The sequence below is a fragment of the Mustela putorius genome, unplaced genomic scaffold (assembly GCF_011764305.1).
Source record: "Mustela putorius furo isolate JIRA1106 unplaced genomic scaffold, ASM1176430v1.1 tig00000095_pilon_pilon_pilon, whole genome shotgun sequence".
NCBI classification, from domain to species: Eukaryota; Metazoa; Chordata; class Mammalia; order Carnivora; family Mustelidae; genus Mustela; species Mustela putorius.
The window spans coordinates 36,524,988-36,543,009 of record NW_025421280.1 but is presented as its reverse complement, the minus strand read 5'-3'; the positions used below and the strand labels follow the sequence as shown (position 1 = coordinate 36,543,009).

Sequence of the window (18,022 nt, the reverse complement as noted above, 5' to 3'; positions counted from 1 at the left end):
TCTCTCTGCCTGCCTCTCTTCCTACTTGTGATCTCTGTCTGTCAAATAAATAAATAAAAATCTTTAAAAAAAAAGAGTGAATAAATACAATAATGAAAGAGTGCATGAAAAATATTTCAAAGAGAAAGACCTGGTTCTTTGGAGAGAGTGAAATACCTGCTCTATTTTCTCCAGAAAAGTCCCAGCTACGGAGTAATCTTCACTCCTGATGGTGAGCTGTCAGATGGACAAGGGGGAGGGAAAAGAGCTACAAATGAGTTGGTGTTTAAAATGGAGTAAATAATAATAGAGGTGGAAAGTAGCTTTGACTAAAACTGGGGGTGGTGGTTCACAAGCAATTGCAGTTTAAGAAATATTACATTGTGCGACAGAGCATCATTTGCGAATTTACCTTCTGTGAATTAAATTATTCTTGCATTAAAAAGGGGAGGGAAGGAGGATGGGAGAGGGAGAAAGAGAGAAAGATGGAGGGAAGGAGAATGAGAGAATGAATTAAAAGAATGTGTCATCCTGCATACCATCTGCCTTTGGCTCAGGTCATGATCCCAGGGTCTTGGGATCGAGTCCAGCACCCAGCTCTCTGCTCAACAGGAAACCTGCTTCTCCCTCTCCCTACTCCCTCTGCTTGTGTTCCCTCTCTCACTGTGTCTCTGTCTGTCAAATAAATAAATATAAATCTTTTAAAAAATAATAAATTAGATACCCTAGAGTGGGCTTGAAATAGAAGATGGGAATATGTGATCTCCTCACTCCCACCTAAGTTCTACCTGCTCTTTTGAGGATAAATATCTTGCCTCACGGCTCTGATTTTGATGTCTAAGGGCTTATATATATTTTTACAATACACTAATGGATATTTTGCACACATATCTCTTATAAGGTGTATTATAATATGTATTACATATACAAAATATCATACCCCAAACCATACACAAGGTATTGAAGGGACAACATAAAGGATTTCCAAGGGTGATTTTGACCATACCTAATGTTTACCTTATGACTCTTAACAAGACACTGAATTCCCATAATATGGATGCCCTCTAAAGTGATTTCTCTCCTGTTTTCTCAGATAGAAGTGCAGTTGCACTTGTCACTTATCAGTCTCTTCAGGATATGCCAAATGGGTCCTTTTTTAATGATGGAAGAGGGACACAGGAAGTGAAACTGAACTCTCATGTTGTGAGTGGCACCATTAGTACGAAGAAAAAAGTATATCTGTCTGAACCTGTGTTCCTGACCTTCCAACATGTTCAGGTGAGCAAAATCCAGAGCTGGTTCTCAGTACATTACCTTAAAGAGGTGTGTTACGGTCCTGCCAAGAAACTGAATCCAACTCTGCTCGTTCGGAGTTAACAGAACCAACAAGAAATGTTGAGGCACCCAAAGATTGGCACAAGGGGAAGCTATTATCATGTTTTAAAGCCAAATAGGCAATGGAGGGATGAGCATTGTTGAGCCCAGTGAGAGCTGGAGAAATGCAGGAGGGTTGCCCTGCTGGAGACGGCGATATCCTGAAGCAGAAGAAGCATCTAGAAGAAATGCCTGACTTCCCCCTCCTCTCATCTAAGGAATTCTCACCTGCTCCTCTCATTGGTTGTCCCAATGACAAGGAGCTTGGGTAAAGCAGTTCATATGGGTCAATCCCTGGGACTCTGAGATGACCAGAGAAGGACAGGATAAAGGAAGAATAAAGCCCACAGCAGGCATGGTCATATAAAACTCTTCCCCACAAGTGTTCTAGATAATGGGATTTTCCCATTCCAGTTTCCAATGCAATACATCCATAACTAACCGGTAAAATTGAGATAGTAAAACCAGAAAAAGCCCTACTTTCAGGCTATTCTCTTTCAGCCTGGTGGTACAAGAACAAAACATTTCTGTGTCTACTGGAATGGATCAGAAGAGGGGGGCATCTGGTCAACAAAGGGCTGCCATCATGTGAGGAGCAACAGTTCACATACCGAATGCAAGTGCTTCCACCTCTCCAGCTTTGCTGTCCTCATGGCTCTTGTTTCCGAGGTACCAAGATTCATGGTCCCCTCCTGGTATCTGACTGTATCCCAGAAACTGTGAGATTGTCCTCTCCCTGTCTTAGAAAAGAATTCTGAGATAAGGAGGCAAGTGGGAGTAGTTTACTTGAGAGGTAATTCCAGGAAGCACAAATAAGGAGCTGGGAAATGAAACAAGAAAAAACAGAAGCCAAGGCAGATAGCATTATCACGCCGCTCATCACTTTGGGCATCTGGAACCTCATTCCCTCTAGAGTACTCTGGGAGTTAGTGTAGGAGATGCAGTTGAGTCATCCTAACTGAACTGCAAGAGAGATAGGCTATCTATACACAACCTCCTCTCAGGCATTGGTTGAAAGCTGCATCTGGGGTGGAGCCATTAATTCTGGCAGAATTCTGTCCATGGGCATGGGCAGAGTAAGCTCAAGCTAGCAGAGAAAGCCCTCAAACACTAGGAAGTTGGGTTTTCAGCCCCTATAGTGGCCGGGTCTGGGGTCTAAGAGGATCAGAAATCAAGCATCCGTTACTCTGCAAGAGACAGTTACAATGGGTCAGACAGGAAAGAAGGCAACTGATTGTCACCAATGAAAAAGTATAGGTCCTTGAACTTCCCAGGTCCCAACCACATCTAGGATAAGCCAGATTTAAAGAAATTTACCTAACTTCTTATTCTACTTCTTTTAAGCTCTCAATTATTGAACATTCACTCTATGACAACCATTGTATTACACATTTAAATGCATGGCGTTTTCGTCATTCAACAAATTTGCATATGAATGCCTACTATATGCCAGATGTTGTTCTAGGCATTGAGGATACAGCAAAGAACAAAACAGTTAAAGAAATTCCAACCTTCATGGAAATGACTTTGGAGAGCTATGTTGTCCAATAGGATCACCAGCCACATATGGCTGTTGGGCACTTGAAATGTGGCTAGTGTGTCTTGAGAATGAACTTTTAAATTTTATTTAATTTTAATTTATTTAAATTAAGAAGCAGTATGAAATATATTTCCATCAACTACAAGTTCACTGGTAGGGCTTCATTTCACTTTTATCGTTGAAAATAAAAGCATCTGAATTCAGATGTGTTATAAGCCTAAAATACACCCTGGATATCAAAGGCTTAATTATGGAAAAAAGTATCAAATATCTCATTAATAATTATTTTACATTGATTGTAATTTGAACTGATTGCATTGTTGTTATATGACTCTATTCAATACATTGGACTGATAATATTTTAAATAAATACTATTAAATTAATTTGACCTGATTCTTTTCACATTTTTAAAGATATGGCTACTAGCAAATTTAAAATTCCACATATGACTCACATTTTCCTTTTGGGCAGCACCAGGCTAGTGGTTTTGGTTTTTCAATAGCTTTGTGTGGTGAATGTTATTAGTGTACCCATTTTGAAGATAAGAACATCAAATCTTGGAGAGGTTAAGTCAAGCTGTTTAAAGGACTGAACTGGGAAGCCCATCAGACTCCCCATCAGAAATATAACTGCAGAATTGGAAACTGTAATTGATTCTTAACTTGGTGGCTCACAGGTGGATCCTGTGCTGACTGTGATCACCTATGTGGGGCTGAGCTTCTCCCTGCTGTGCCTCCTCCTGGCAGCCCTCACCTTCCTCCTGTGCCGACCCATCCAGAGCACCAGCACTTCCCTCCACCTGCAGCTCTCCATCTGCCTCTTCCTGGCCCACCTGCTCTTCCTTACAGGGATTGATCAAATTGAGCCTAAGGTAGGTGATTTAACCAAATCACTTTGTTGTCATCATCAAATCTAGCCATCTTGTCTTGAGGAAGGATGGGGGAAGGCAAGAGTCAGCAGCAATGGTAACAACATGGATGGAACTAGAGGGAATTATGCTGACATAATGAGTCCATCAGAGAAAGATAAATACCATATGATTTCACTCATATGCAGAATTTAAAATATAAAACAGATGAGTAGGGGAAGGGAAAGAAAAATAAGATAAAAACAGAGAGGGAGACAAACCATAAGTGACTTTCTAATCTTTATTTTATTTTTTATTTTTTTAAGTCATCACATTTTTAGTATGTTCGGTTAGCTACCATATAGTACGTCATTAGTTTTTGATGTAGCATTCGATAATGTAGTTGTGTATAACACCCAGTGCCCATCACAACATGTGCCCTCCCCCCACTCTCTTCCCCTCTGAAACCCTCAAGTTTGTTTCCTGGAATCCATAGCTTTTCATGGTTTATCTCCCTCTCTGATTTGCCCCCTTCAGTTTTCCCTCCCTTCCCTTATGGTCTTCCATGCTATCCTTATGTTCCACATATGAGTGAAACTATATGATAATTGTCTTTCTCTGCTTGATTTATTTCACTTAACATAATCTCCAGTTTCATCCATGTTAGTATGAATGGTGGGTATTCATCCTTTCTGGTGGCTGAGTAATATTTCATTATATAGATGAGACTGACACGTTACGTACTGCACTAACGAGGCAGCTAATTTCATTGTATATATGGACTACATCTTCTTTATCTATTCATCTGTTGAAGGGCAGTTTGGCTGTTGTCGACATTGCTGTTGTGGACATTGCTGCTATGAACATTGTGGTACAGATGGCCCTTCTTTTCACTACATCTGTATCTTTGGGGTAAATACCTAGTAGTGCAATTGCCAGGTTGTAGGGTAGCTCTATTTTTAATTTTTTGAGGAACCCCTACACTGTTTTCCAAAGTGGCTGCACCAACTTGCATTCCCACCAACAGTGTAAGAGGGTTCCCCTTTCTCCACATCCTCTCCAACACTTGTTGTTTCCTGCCTTGTTAAACTTTGCCATTCTAACTAGTGTAAGATGGTATCTCAATATTTTTTTAATTATTTTTATTAACATATAATGTATTATTCTTGATGTGGTTTTGACTTGAATTTCCTTGATGGCTAATGATGATGAACATTTTTTCATGTGTCTGCTGGCCATTTGTATGTCTTCATTGGGGAAGTGTCTGTTCATGTCTCTTGCCCATTTTTTATTATATTATTATTTTTTAAATTTAAGATTTTTTTTTTTAATTTTTTATTTTTGATAAACATATATTTTTATCCCCAGGGGTACAGGTCTGTGAATCAACAGGTTTACACACTTCACAGCACTCACCAAATCACATACCCTCCCCAATGTCTATAATCCCACCCCCTTCTCCCAAACCCCCTCCCCCCGGCAACCCTCAGTTTGTTTTGTGAGATTAAGAGTCACTTATGGTTTGTCTCCCTCCCAATCCCATCTTGTTTCATTTATTCTTCTTCTACACACTTAAGCCTCCATGTTGTATCACCACTTCCTCATATCAGGGAGATCATATGATAGTTGTCTTTCTCTGCTTGACTTATTTCGCTAAGCATGATACGCTCTAGTTCCATCCACGTTGTTGCAAATGGCAAGATTTCATTTCTTTTGATGGCTGCATAGTATTCCATTGTGTATATATACCACATCTTCTTGATCCATTCATCTGTTGATGGACATCTAGGTTCTTTCCATAGTTTGGCTATTGTGGACATTGCTGCTATAAACATTCGGGTGCATGTGCCCCTTTGGATCACTACATTTGTATCTTTAGGGTAAATACCCAATAGTGCAATTGCTGGGTCATAGGGCAAGTTCTATTTTCAACATTTTGAGGAACCTCCATGCTGTTTTCCAGAGTGGCTGCACCAGCTTGCATTCCCACCAACAGTGTAGGAGGGTTCCCCTTTCTCCGCATCCTCGCCAGCATCTGTCATTTCCTGACTTGTTGATTTTAGCCATTCTGACTGGTGTGAGGTGATATCTCATTGTGGTTTTGATTTGTATTTCCCTGATGCCGAGTGATATGGAGCACTTTTTCATGTGTCTGTTCGCCATCTGGATGTCTTCTTTGCAGAAATGTCTGTTCATGTCCTCTGCCCATTTCTTGATTGGATTATTTGTTCTTTGGGTGTTGAGTTTGCTAAGTTCTTTATAGATTCTGGACACTAGTCCTTTATCTGATATGTCGTTTGCAAATATCTTCTCCCATTCTGTCAGTTGTCTTTTGATTTTGTTAACTGTTTCCTTTGCTGTGCAAAAGCTTTTGATCTTGATGAAATCCCAGTAGTTCATTTTTTCCCTTGCTTCCCTTGCCTTTGGCGTTGTTCCTAGGAAGATGTTGCTGCGGCAGAGGTCGAAGAGGTTGCTGCCCGTGTTCTCCTCAAGGATTTTGATGGATTCCTTTCGTACATTGAGATCCTTCATCCATTTTGAGTCTATTTTCGTGTGTGGTGTAAGGAAATGGTCCAATTTCATTTTTCTGCATGTGGCTGTCCAATTTTCCCAGCACCATTTATTGAAAAGGCTGTCTTTTTTCCATTGGACATTCTTTCCTGCTTTGTCGAAGATTAGTTGACCATAGATTTGAGGGTCTATTTCTGGGCTCTCTATTCTGTTCCATTGATCTATGTGTCTGTTTTTGTGCCAGTACCATGCTGTCTTGATGATGACAGCTTTGTAATAGAGCCTGAAGTCCGGAATTGTGATGCCACCAACGTTGGCTTTCTTTTTCAATATCCCTTTGGCTATTCGAGGTCTTTTCTGGTTCCATATAAATTTTAGCATTATTTGTTCCATTTCTTTGAAAAAGATGGATGGTACTTTGATAGGAATTGCATTAAATGTGTAGATTGCTTTAGGTAGCATAGACATTTTCACAATATTTATTCTTCCAATCCAGGAGCATGGAACATTTTTCCATTTCTTTGTGTCTTCCTCAATTTCTTTCATGAGTACTTTATAGTTTTCTGAGTATAGATTCTGTGTCTCTTTGGTTAGGTTTATTCCTAGGTATCTTATGGTTTTGGATGCAATTGTAAATGGGATTGACTCCTTAATATCTCTTTCTTCTGTCTTGCTGTTGGTGTAGAGAAATGCAACTGATTTCTGTGCATTGATTTTATATCCTGACACTTTACTAAATTCCTGTATAAGTTCTAGCAGTTTTGGAGTGGAGTCTTTTGGGTTTTCCACATATAGTATCATATCATCTGCGAAGAGTGATAATTTGACTTCTTCTTTGCCGATTTGGATGCCTTTAATTTCCTTTTGTTGTCTGATTGCTGAGGTTAGGACCTCTAGTACGATGTTGAATAGCAGTGGTGATAATGGACATCCCTGCCGTGTTCCTGACCTTAGCGGAAAAGCTTTCAGTTTTTCTCCATTGAGAATGATATTTGCGGTGGGTTTTTCATAGATGGCTTTGATGATATTGAGGTATGTGCCCTCTATCCCTACACTTTGAAGAGTTTTGATCAGGAAGGGATGTTGTACTTTGTCAAATGCTTTTTCAGCATCTATTGAGAGTATCATATGGTTCTTGTTCTTTCTTTTATTGATGTGTTGTATCACATTGACTGATTTGCGGATGTTGAACCAACCTTGCAGCCCTGGAATAAATCCCACTTGGTCGTGGTGAATAATCCTTTTAATGTACTGTTGAATCCTATTGGCTAGTATTTTGTTGAGTATTTTCGCATCTGTGTTCATCAAGGATATCGGTCTATAGCTCTCTTTTTTGGTGGGATCCTTGTCTGGTTTTGGGATCAAGGTGATGCTGGCCTCATAAAATGAGTTTGGAAGTTTTCCTTCCATTTCTATTTTTGGAAACAGTTTCAGGAGAATAGGAATTAGTTCTTCTTTAAATGTTTGGTAGAATTCCCCCGGGAAGCCGTCTGGCCCTGGGCTTTTGTTTGTTTGGAGATTTTTTAATGACTGTTTCAATCTCCTTACTGGTTATGGGTCTGTTCAGGCTTTCTATTTCTTCCTGGCTCAGTTGTGGTAGTTTATATGTTTCTAGGAATGCATCCATTTCTTCCAGATTGTCAAATTTATTGCCGTAGAGTTGCTCATAGTATGTTCTTATAATAGTTTGTATTTCTTTGGTGTTAGTTGTGATCTCTCCTCTTTCATTCATGATTTTATTTATTTGGGTCCTTTCTCTTTTCTTTTTGATAAGTCGGGCCAGGGGTTTATCAATTTTATTAATTCTTTCAAAGAACCAGCTCCTAGTTTCGTTGATTTGTTCTATTGTTTTTTTTGGATTCTATTTCATTGATTTCTGCTCTGATCTTTATGATTTCTCTTCTCCTGCTGGGCTTAGGGTTTCTTTCTTGTTCTTTCTCCAGCTCCTTTAGGTGTAGGGTTAGGTTGTGTACCTGAGACCTTTCTTGTTTCTTGAGAAAGGCTTGTAGCGCTATATATTTTCCTCTCAGGACTGCCTTTGTTGTGTCCCACAGATTTTGAACCGTTGTATTTTTCATTATCATTTGTTTCCATGATTTTTTTCAATTCTTCTTTAATTTCCCGGTTGACCCATTCATTCTTTAGAAGGATACTGTTTAGTCTCCATGTATTTGGGTTCTTTCCAAACTTCCTTTTGTGGTTGAGTTCTAGCTTTAGAGCATTGTGGTCTGAAAATATGCAGGGAATGATCCCAATCTTTTGATACCGGTTGAGTCCTGATTTAGGACCGAGGATGTGATCTATTCTGGAGAATGTTCCATGTGCACTAGAGAAGAATGTGTATTCTGTTGCTTTGGGGTGAAATATTCTGAATATATCTGTGATGTCCATCTGGTCCAGTGTGTCGTTTAAGGCCTTTATTTCCTTGCTGATCTTTTGCTTGGATGACCTGTCCATTTCAGTGAGGGGAGTGTTAAAGTCCCCTACTATTATTGTATTATTGTTGATGTGTTTCTTTGATTTTGTTATTAATTGGTTTATATAGTTGGCTGCTCCCACGTTGGGGGCATAGATATTTAAAATTGTTAAATCTTCTTGTTGGACAGACCCTTTGAGTATGATATAGTGTCCTTCCTCATCTCTTATTATAGTCTTTGGCTTAAAATCTAATTGATCTGATATAAGGATTGCCACTCCTGCTTTCTTCTGATGTCCATTAGCATGGTAAATTCTTTTCCACCCCCCTCACTTTAAATCTGGAGGTGTCTTCGGGCTTAAAATGTGTTTCTTGGAGGCAACATATAGATGGGTTTTGTTTTTTTATCCATTCTGATACCCTGTGTCTTTTGACAGGGGCATTTAGCCCATTAACATTCAGGGTAACTATTGAGAGATATGAATTTAGTGCCATTGTATTGCCTGTAAGGTGACTGTTACTGTATATGGTCTCTGTTCCTTTCTGATCTACCACTTGTAGGCTCTCTCTTTGCTTAGAGGACCCCTTTCAATATTTCCTGTAGAGCTGGTTTGGTATTTGCAAATTCTTTCAGTTGTTGTTTGTCCTGGAAGCTTTTAATCTCTCCTTCTATTTTCAATGATAGCCTAGCTGGATATAGTATTCTTGGCTGCATGTTTTTCTCGTTTAGTGCTCTGAAAATATCATGCCAGCTCTTTCTGGCCTGCCAGGTCTCTGTGGATAAGTCAGCTGCCAATCTAATATTTTTACCATTGTATGTTACAGACTTCTTTTCCCGGGCTGCTTTCAGGATTTTCTCTTTGTCATTGAGACTTGTAAATTTTACTATTAGGTGACGGGGTGTGGGCCTATTCTTATTGATTTTGAGGGGCATTCTCTGAACCTCCTGAATTTTGATGCTCGTTCCCTTTGCCATATTGGGGAAATTCTCCCCAATAATTCTCTCCAGGATACCTTCTGCTCCCCTCTCACTTTCTTCTTCTTCTGGAATCCCAATTATTCTAATGTTGTTTCGTCTTATGGTGTCACTTATCTCTCGAATTCTCCCCTCGTGGTCCAGTAGCTGTTTGTCCCTCTTTTGCTCAGCTTCTTTATTCTCTGTCATTTGGTCTTCTATATCACTAATTCTTTCTTCTGCCTCATTTATCCTAGCAGTGAGAGCCTCCATTTTTGATTGCACCTCATTAATAGCTTTTTTGATTTCACCTTGGTTAGATTTTAGTTCTTTTATTTCTCCAGAAAGGGCTTTTATATCTCTCGAGAGGGTTTCTCTAATATCTTCCATGCCTTTTTCGAGCCCGGCTAGAACCGTGAGAATTGTCATTCTGAACTCTAGATCTGACATATTACCGATGTCTGTATTGATTAGGTCCCTAGCCTTTGGTACTGCCTCTTGTTCTTTTTTTTGTGTTGAATTTTTACGTCTTGTCATTTTGTCCAGATAAGACTAAATGAAGGGGCAAGTAAAATACTAAAAGGGTGGCAACAACCCCAGGAAAATATGCTTTAACCAAATTAGAAGAGATCCAAAATCGTGAGTGGGGAGAAAGGGGATAAAAAGAGGTTCAAAAAGGAAGAAAGAAAGAAAAAAAAAAAACAAAAAGAAAAGAAAAAAAAAAGAAAAGAAAAGAAAAGAATTTTTTAAAAAAAGAATACACCTAAGAAAAATGTAAAAAAGAAAAAATATATATATTAGATAAACTAGTATAAAATCGTTAAAAAAGAAAAAGGTAACAGTTAAAAAAAAAATTTTACCCGAAGGCGAGAAAAAAAAAAAAAATGAAAAAGAAAAAATTAAATTAACTGCAAGACTAAAAAAAATCACAGGAAAAAAGCCATGAGTTCTGTGCTTGGCTTTCTCCTCCTCTGGAATTCTGCTGCTCTCCTTGGTATTGAAACCGCACTCCTTGGTAGGTGAACTTGGTCTTGGCTGGATTTCTTGTTGATCTTCTGGGGGAGGGGCCTGTTGTAGTGATTCTCAAGTGTCTTTGCCCCAGGCGGAATTACACCGCCCTTACCCGGGGCCGGGGGTGAGTAATCCGCTCGGGTTTGCTTTCAGGAGCTTTTGTTCCCTGAGCGCTTTCCGTAGAGTTCCAGAGTACGGGAATACAAATGGCGGCCTCCTGGTCCGGCCCGGAGGAGCCGAGAGCCCAGGGCCGCACTCCTCAGTGCGCGCTCAGAGAACCGCGCCCAGTTACTCCCGTCCGCCTGACCTCCGGCCGCGCTCCGAGCTCACCGAGCCTGCGACCGGTTCAAGGTAACACGGAGCTGTGAGCTTACTGTCGGCTCTGTCTCTGTAGCCGGCTTTCCCGTTCCAATACCCGCAAGCTCTGCGACACTCAGACACCCCCGATCCTTCTGTGACCCTGCGGGACCTGAGGCCACGCTGACCCCGCGTGGGCTTTGCCCCGGTTTAGCCTCTGGAGCGATGTCCCTCAGCGGAACAGACTTTTAAAAGTCCTGATTTTGTGCACGGTTGCTCCGCCGCTTGCCGGGAGCCGGCCCCTCCCCCCGGGGTCTATCTTCCCGTCGCTTTGGATTCACTTCTCCGCCGGTCCTACCTTTCAGAAAGTGGTTGTTTTTCTGTTTCCAGAATTGCTGTTTTTCTTCTCTTCGATCTGCCGATGGATTTTCAGGTGTTTGCAATCTTTAGATAAGGTATCTAGCTGATCTCCGGCTAGCTGAAGCAGTCTCAGCTTGCTACTTCTCCGCCATCTTGACTCCTCGCTAAATTTAAGATTTTTTAATAACTATATTCTTTTTTTAAATTTCTTTTCAGCATAACAGTATTCATTGTTTTTGCACCACACCCAGTCCTCCATGCAATAAGTGCGCTCCTTAATACCCACCACCTGGCTCCCCTAACTTCCCACCCCCCACCCCTTCAAAACCCTCAGGTTGTTTTTCAGAGTCCATAGTCTCTCATGGTTCACCTCCCCTTCCAATTTCCCTCAACTCCCTTCTCCTCTCCATCTCCCCATGTCCTCCATGTTATTTGTTATGCTCCACAAATAAGTGAAACCATATGATAATTGACTCTCTCTGCTTGACTTATTTCACTTAGCATAATCTCTTCCAGTCCCGTCCATGTTGCTACAAAAGTTGGGTATTCATCCTTTCTGATGGAGGCATAATACTCCATAGTGTATATGGACCACATCTTCCTTATCCATTTGTCCATTGAAGGGCATCTTGGTTCTTCCCACAGTTTGGCAACCGTGGCCATTGCTCCTATAAACATTGTGGAACAGATGGCTCTTCTTTTCACGACATCTGTATCTTTGGGGTAAATACCCAGTAGTGCAATTGCAGGATCATAGGGAAGCTATATTTTTAATTTCTTGAGAAATCTCCACATTGTTCTCCAAAGTGGCTGCACCAACTTGCATTCCCACCAATAGTGTAATACTCATTCTTCTCAAGTGCACATGGAACCTTCTCCAGAATAGACCGCATACTGGGTCACAAATCAGGACTGAACCGATACCAAAAGACTGAGATGTTTCCCTACATATTCTCAGATCACAATGCTTTGAAACTGGAGCTCAATCACAAGGAAGAGTTTGGAAGGAACTCAAACACCTGGAAGCTAAGGACCACCTTGCTTAAGAATGCTTGGATCAACTAGGAGATCAAAGAAGAACTGAAACAATTCATGGAAACCAATGAGAATGAAGACACTTCAGTCCAAAACCTATGGGATACAGCAAAGGCGGTCCTAAGGGGTAAATACATAGCCATCCAAGCCTCCCTCAAAAAAGTTGAAAAATCCAGAATACACCAGCTGTCTCTACACCTTAAAGAACTGGAGAATCAACAACAAATCAAACCAACTCCACACATAAGAAGGGAAATAATCAAGATTAGAGCAGAGATCAATGAGGCAGAAACTAGAGATACAGTAGAACGTATCAATGAAACTAGAAGCTGGTTTTTTGAAAAAATCAATAAGATCAATAGACCATTGGCCACACTAATCCAAAAGAAAAGGGAGAAAGCTCAAATTAATAAAATTATATATGAAAAGGGAGAGATCACAACTAACACCAAGGAAGTAGAAACAATCATCAGAAGTTATTATCAACAGTTATATGCCAATAAGTTAAGCAACCTAGATGAAATGGATGCATTCCTGGAAAACTATAAACTCCCAAAATTGAACCAGGAAGAAACTGACAACCTGAATAGACTAATATCTAGTAATGAGATTGAAGCAGTGACCAAAAACCTCCCAAAAAACAAGAGCCCAGGACCTGACAGATTCCCTGGGGAATTCTACCAAACCATAATCTCTTAATCTCTTAATCTCTACCAAACTTTCAAAGAAGAAATAACACCTATTCTCCTGAAGCTGTTTCAAAAAATTGAAGCAGAAGGAAAACTTCCAGACTCTTTTTATTATATTATTTTTTAAAATTTTGTCTTATTTTTTCAGTGTTCCAAGATTCATTGTTTATGCACCACACCCAGTGCTCCATGCCCTCCTTAATACCTGTAACCAGGCTCACCTAACCCCCAGTTCCCCTCCCTCCAAAACCATCTGTTTCTCAGAGTCCACCATCTCTCATGGTTCATCTCCCCCTCCAATTTCCCCCAATTCACTTTTCCTTTCCTTCTCCTAATGTCCTCCATGTTATTCCTTATGCTCCACAAGTAAGTGAAACCACTTGATAATTTACTTTATCTGTAAAATAATTTACTTTATTTCACTCAGCATAATCTCCTCTAGTCCTGTCCATGTTGATACAAAAGTTGGGTATTCATCCTTTCTGATGGAGGCATAATATTCCATTGTATATATAGACCATATCTTCTTTATCCATTCGTCTGTTGAAGGGCATCTTTGCTCTTTCCACACTTTGGTGACTGTGGCCATTGCTGCTATGAACATTAGGGTACAGATGGCCCTTCTTTTCACTACATCTGTATCTTTGGGGTAAATACCCAGTAGTGCAATTGCAGGGTCATAGGGAAACTCTATTTAAAATTTCTTAAGGAATCTCCACACTGTTTTCCAAAGTGGCTACACCAACTTGCATTCCCACTGACAGTGTAAGAGGGTTCCCCTTTATCCACATCCTCTCCAACACACTTAATTTTGGCCATTCTAACTGGTGTGAGGTGGTATCTCAATGTGGTTTTGATTTGAATCTCCCTGAGGGCTAATGATGATGGACATTTTTTCATGTGTCTGTTAGCCATTTGTATGTCTTCTTTGGAGAAGTATCTGTTCATGTCTTCTGCCCATTTTTTGACATGACTATCTGTTTTTTGGGTGTTGAGTTTGAGAAGTTCTTCATAGACCTTGAATATTAGCCCTTCGTCTATTGTGTCATTTGTGAATATCTTCTCCATTCCATGGGTTGCCTCTTTGTTTTGTTGACTGTTTCCTTTGCTCTGCAGAAGCTTTTGATCTTGATGAAGTCCCAAAAGTTTATTTTCCCTTTTGTTTCCCTCGCCTTTGGAAACGTGTCTTGAAAGAAGTTGCTGTGGCTGATGTCAAAGAGGTTCTGCCTATGTTCTTCTCTAGGATTTGAAGGGTTCCTGACTCACATTAAGGTCTTGCATCCATTTTGAGTTTATCTTTGTGTATGGTGTAAGAGGATAGTCCAGTTTTATTCTTCTATATGTAGCTGTCCAATTTTCCCAGCACCATTTATTGAAGAGACTGTCTTTTTCCATTGGATATTTTCCCCTGATTTGTCAAAGATTAGTTGACTATAGAGTTGAGGGTTCATTTCTGGATTCCCTATTCTGTTCCATCGGTCTATGTGTCTGTGTTTGTGCCAATACCATACTGTCTTGTTGATCACAGCTTTGTTTTAAAGATTTTTTAATTTATTTTGAGAGAGTGTGTGATTGAGAAAGAGAGAGCAAGCAGGGAGAGGGGCAGAGAGAGGGGGGGAGAGAGAGAATCCCAAGCAGACTCCCTGCTGAGTATGGAGCCTGACTTGGGGCTTGATCCCATAATCCTGAGTTCATGACCTGAGCCCAAACCAAGAGTTGGTTGCTCAACCAACTGAGTTACATTGTGTCCCAAGAGATTCTTAACTATAGAAAACAAACTGAAGGCTACTAGAGGGGATGTGGGTGGGGTGATGGGGTAATTGGGTGATGGGCTTTAAGAAAGGCACTTGATGTAATGAGCACTGGGTGTTATACGCAACTCATGAATCACTGAATTCTACCCCTGAAACTAAAATACATTATGTATTAACTAAATTAGATTTAAATTTAAATTTTTTTTTGTATGTGTATGGTGTAAGAGAATGGTCTGGTTTCATTCTTCTATATATAGCCATCTAACTTCTCCAGAACCATTTATTGAAGAAACTGTCTTTTTTTTCCATTGGATATTTTTTCCTGTTTTGTCAAAGATTATTTGACCATAAAGTTGAGAGTCCATGTCTGGGCTCTCTACTGTGTTCCATTGGTCTATGTATCTGTTTTTGCACCAGTGCCATGCTGTCTAGGGGATCACAGCTTTGTAATAAAGCTTGAAATCAGGCAACGTGATGTCCAGCTTTGTTTTTCTTTTTCAACATTTCCTTGGAGATTCAGGGTCTTTTCTGGTTCCATACAAATTTTAGGATAGTTTGTTCCAGCATTTTGAAAAATGCCTTTGGTATTTTGATTGAGATGGTGTTGAAAGTATAGATTACTCTGGGCAGCATGGACATTTTAATGATGTTTATTTTTCTGATCCATAAACATGGAATGTTTTTCCATCTTAAAATTTTTATTATGTTATGTTAGTCCCATAAAGAATTAGAGTCAGCAGTGATGGTGTTAGGGGGAAAAGCAAGTTTCCATTTCATCTCTCCTTCATCTGTAACTCTGAATAAAATTTGTACTTTTTGAGAAACCATTTAGCAAGCTGACTGAGAGTCAGACTGTGGCATTAGGTAAGGTAAAAACAGTTTCTGTAACATATAAACTCTAAAATGTCATTGACTGGGATATCTGGGTGGCTCAGTCGGTCAAAACCTCTGCCTTCGGCTCAGGTCATGATCTCAGGGTCCTGGGATCAAGCCCCACATGGGGCTCTCTGCTCAGCAGGGGCCCTGCTTCCCCCTCTCTCTATGCCTGCCTCTCTACCTCCTTGTGATCTCTGTCTGTCAAATAAATAAATAAAATCTTTTAAAAAAATAAGATGTCATTGACTAAGCACAAGAGTGGTTAATTTCCCCCTTTTGTATCAGTAGACGGTGGGCAAACAGTTTTGAAGGGTGTCTATCCTCCAACCTCAGGCTGATGGAAGCTCTTTTGTCTTGTATGTACAGCTTGTGAGGTCATCAAAGAGTCCTTTCTATTTTTGCCAACTGACAAGAGAAAAGAACCCGGCAAAGTTCCATGAGGGCTGTCTTAAAAAATAGTGCACATCACGTCCCTTCATGTTCTCCTGGCTATAAATCCGTGAAGCGGTCCCACCTGATGGCAAGGGGGACAGGGAGATGTAGTCTCTGCCTGGGAAGTTCCATCCTAGTGGCAAGTCTATAGTCTGGAATCAAGGGTGGAGGAAGTTTTGAATTCTGGGTGTACAGTGGCTTTGCTACACTAAATGATGTTAGTTTTTGTCTCCATTATGATCACAGTCATCATCATATCCAGGATGAATTGGAACTAGATATTTTCCAAAGATCCTTTTAACCCTAAAAGACTATGATCTCACAGCCAGAAGGTTATGAAAGCACTATTCCCCCCCCCCCACCCCAGCCCCCAGCCCCCCAGGAGGCTGTACATTGCTATGGTTAAGAGTAAGTATAGTGTCTGGAGACAGTTTGGGTTTGAAATCCATTTTTATTTTTTGCCAGCTATGTGATCTTGGATGACAGTCTACCTTTTGGGACCCAGTTTCCTCATTAGGAAATGGACAGTATTGGCAGAGGACAGTGTTGATGCTGATTCTGGCCTACCCTCTGTTTCTGTTTAAAAAAAAAAAAAACTTTTGTAAAACAGTCTTTTTCTGTTGTTCTTGTTGTCATTATTGTTGTTGTTTTACTGGAGCTGCAGCCACCAATGTCTGAGAGCTGGCTGTCCCAGCTCAAGCAGAGAGCAAGTTCTCTCTTCCTCCACATAAATATTTTTTAGACCCTCAAAAGGATTGATGATGTCCACCCTCAGTCTCCTGACTCAAATGCTAATTCATAATTCCTGAAACACCCTCACAGACACACCAAGAAATGATGTTTTAAATGTTATCTGGGCATTCCTTAGCTTAGTCCAGTTGACACATAAAATTAAGCATCAAGGGCATCCAAAGGGCAAGGGCCATGGACTATTCATCCACCAGCACTGGTCTGTCATGGATCTGAGGACTATTCCCAGAACATTCATTCCTCTGCATTACTGGACTGCTCCATACATAGGGTAAGCATGGGACCAGTGAAAGCTCCCCAAAACTGTGTTGTCCCTCCCAGCAAAATGTCACAGGTGTGAAGATGCAGGCCAATATCCAGGAAATGCTGAGTGCTAAGGACATGATCAGGTACAGACCACATTCTTAACTCTTGTCTCCCCTCCAGGTGCTGTGCTCTATCATCGCTGGGGTGCTGCACTACCTCTATCTGGCCTCTTTCACCTGGATGCTCCTTGAAGGGCTGCATCTCTTCCTCACCGTTAGGAATCTCAAGGTGGCCAACTACACTAGCGCAGGCAAATTCAAGAAGAAGTTCATGTACCCTTCAGGTTATGGGATTCCAGCTCTCATTGTGGCTGTGTCTGCAATAGTAGGACCCCAAAACTATGGCTCACATACTCAGTAAGCATGCTCTGTGCCTTTCTGGTGGAAATGGTGTCCATGACTGATGCATGATCAGAAATCAAAAACATTTTAGTCCTTTTCCTGTTGTGAATTATACTTCACAAAACCAGTCCTGTTTTATTTTTATTTTTATTTATTTTTATTGTGTACCAGTCCTGTTTTAAGCCAGAATTCTATTTTGTCCTTAGAAATTCCTAGAGCAATGATTCTCAGCATCTTTGGGGTTGGATCCTTTTGAGACTTTTGGTGAAATCCAGGGCCCAGTTTCCCAAATAGGGAAGTACCTTTCAGACAAATGTACTTATGATACAATTTTGAATACAACTTCAGGACATTAGGGACCAAAAAAATACGCTCAGGAAATTCAGGGATGGAAAAGCTCACCTGTGGCCTCTGTGTTCCGGAAGATTCTGAAAGGGTATCCTGAAGAGCTTGAGATTCATCCCAAAATATAGAAAGTAACAACAATGACAACAAATCTTGAAGGACTGGGATGCATCAGAAATAGTGCATATATTATGTCTCAATCT

The 18,022-nt window shown here is 40.5% G+C and overlaps 1 protein-coding gene across 2 annotated transcripts in view; it reads left to right on the top strand.

The window, feature by feature from the left end:
* The window catches only part of LOC101685766 (putative adhesion G protein-coupled receptor E4P), a 52,396-nt gene that overhangs the window by 24,335 nt on the left and 10,039 nt on the right, over positions 1-18,022 (top strand). For both annotated transcript variants that reach the window (XM_045085381.1, XM_045085375.1), the window contains 4 exons: positions 1,073-1,257; positions 1,855-2,022; positions 3,571-3,765; positions 17,254-17,489. In XM_045085381.1, the coding sequence (XP_044941316.1) occupies positions 1,073-1,257; positions 1,855-2,022; positions 3,571-3,765; positions 17,254-17,489 (784 nt within the window). The remainder of the gene's footprint in view (positions 1-1,072; positions 1,258-1,854; positions 2,023-3,570; positions 3,766-17,253; positions 17,490-18,022) is intronic.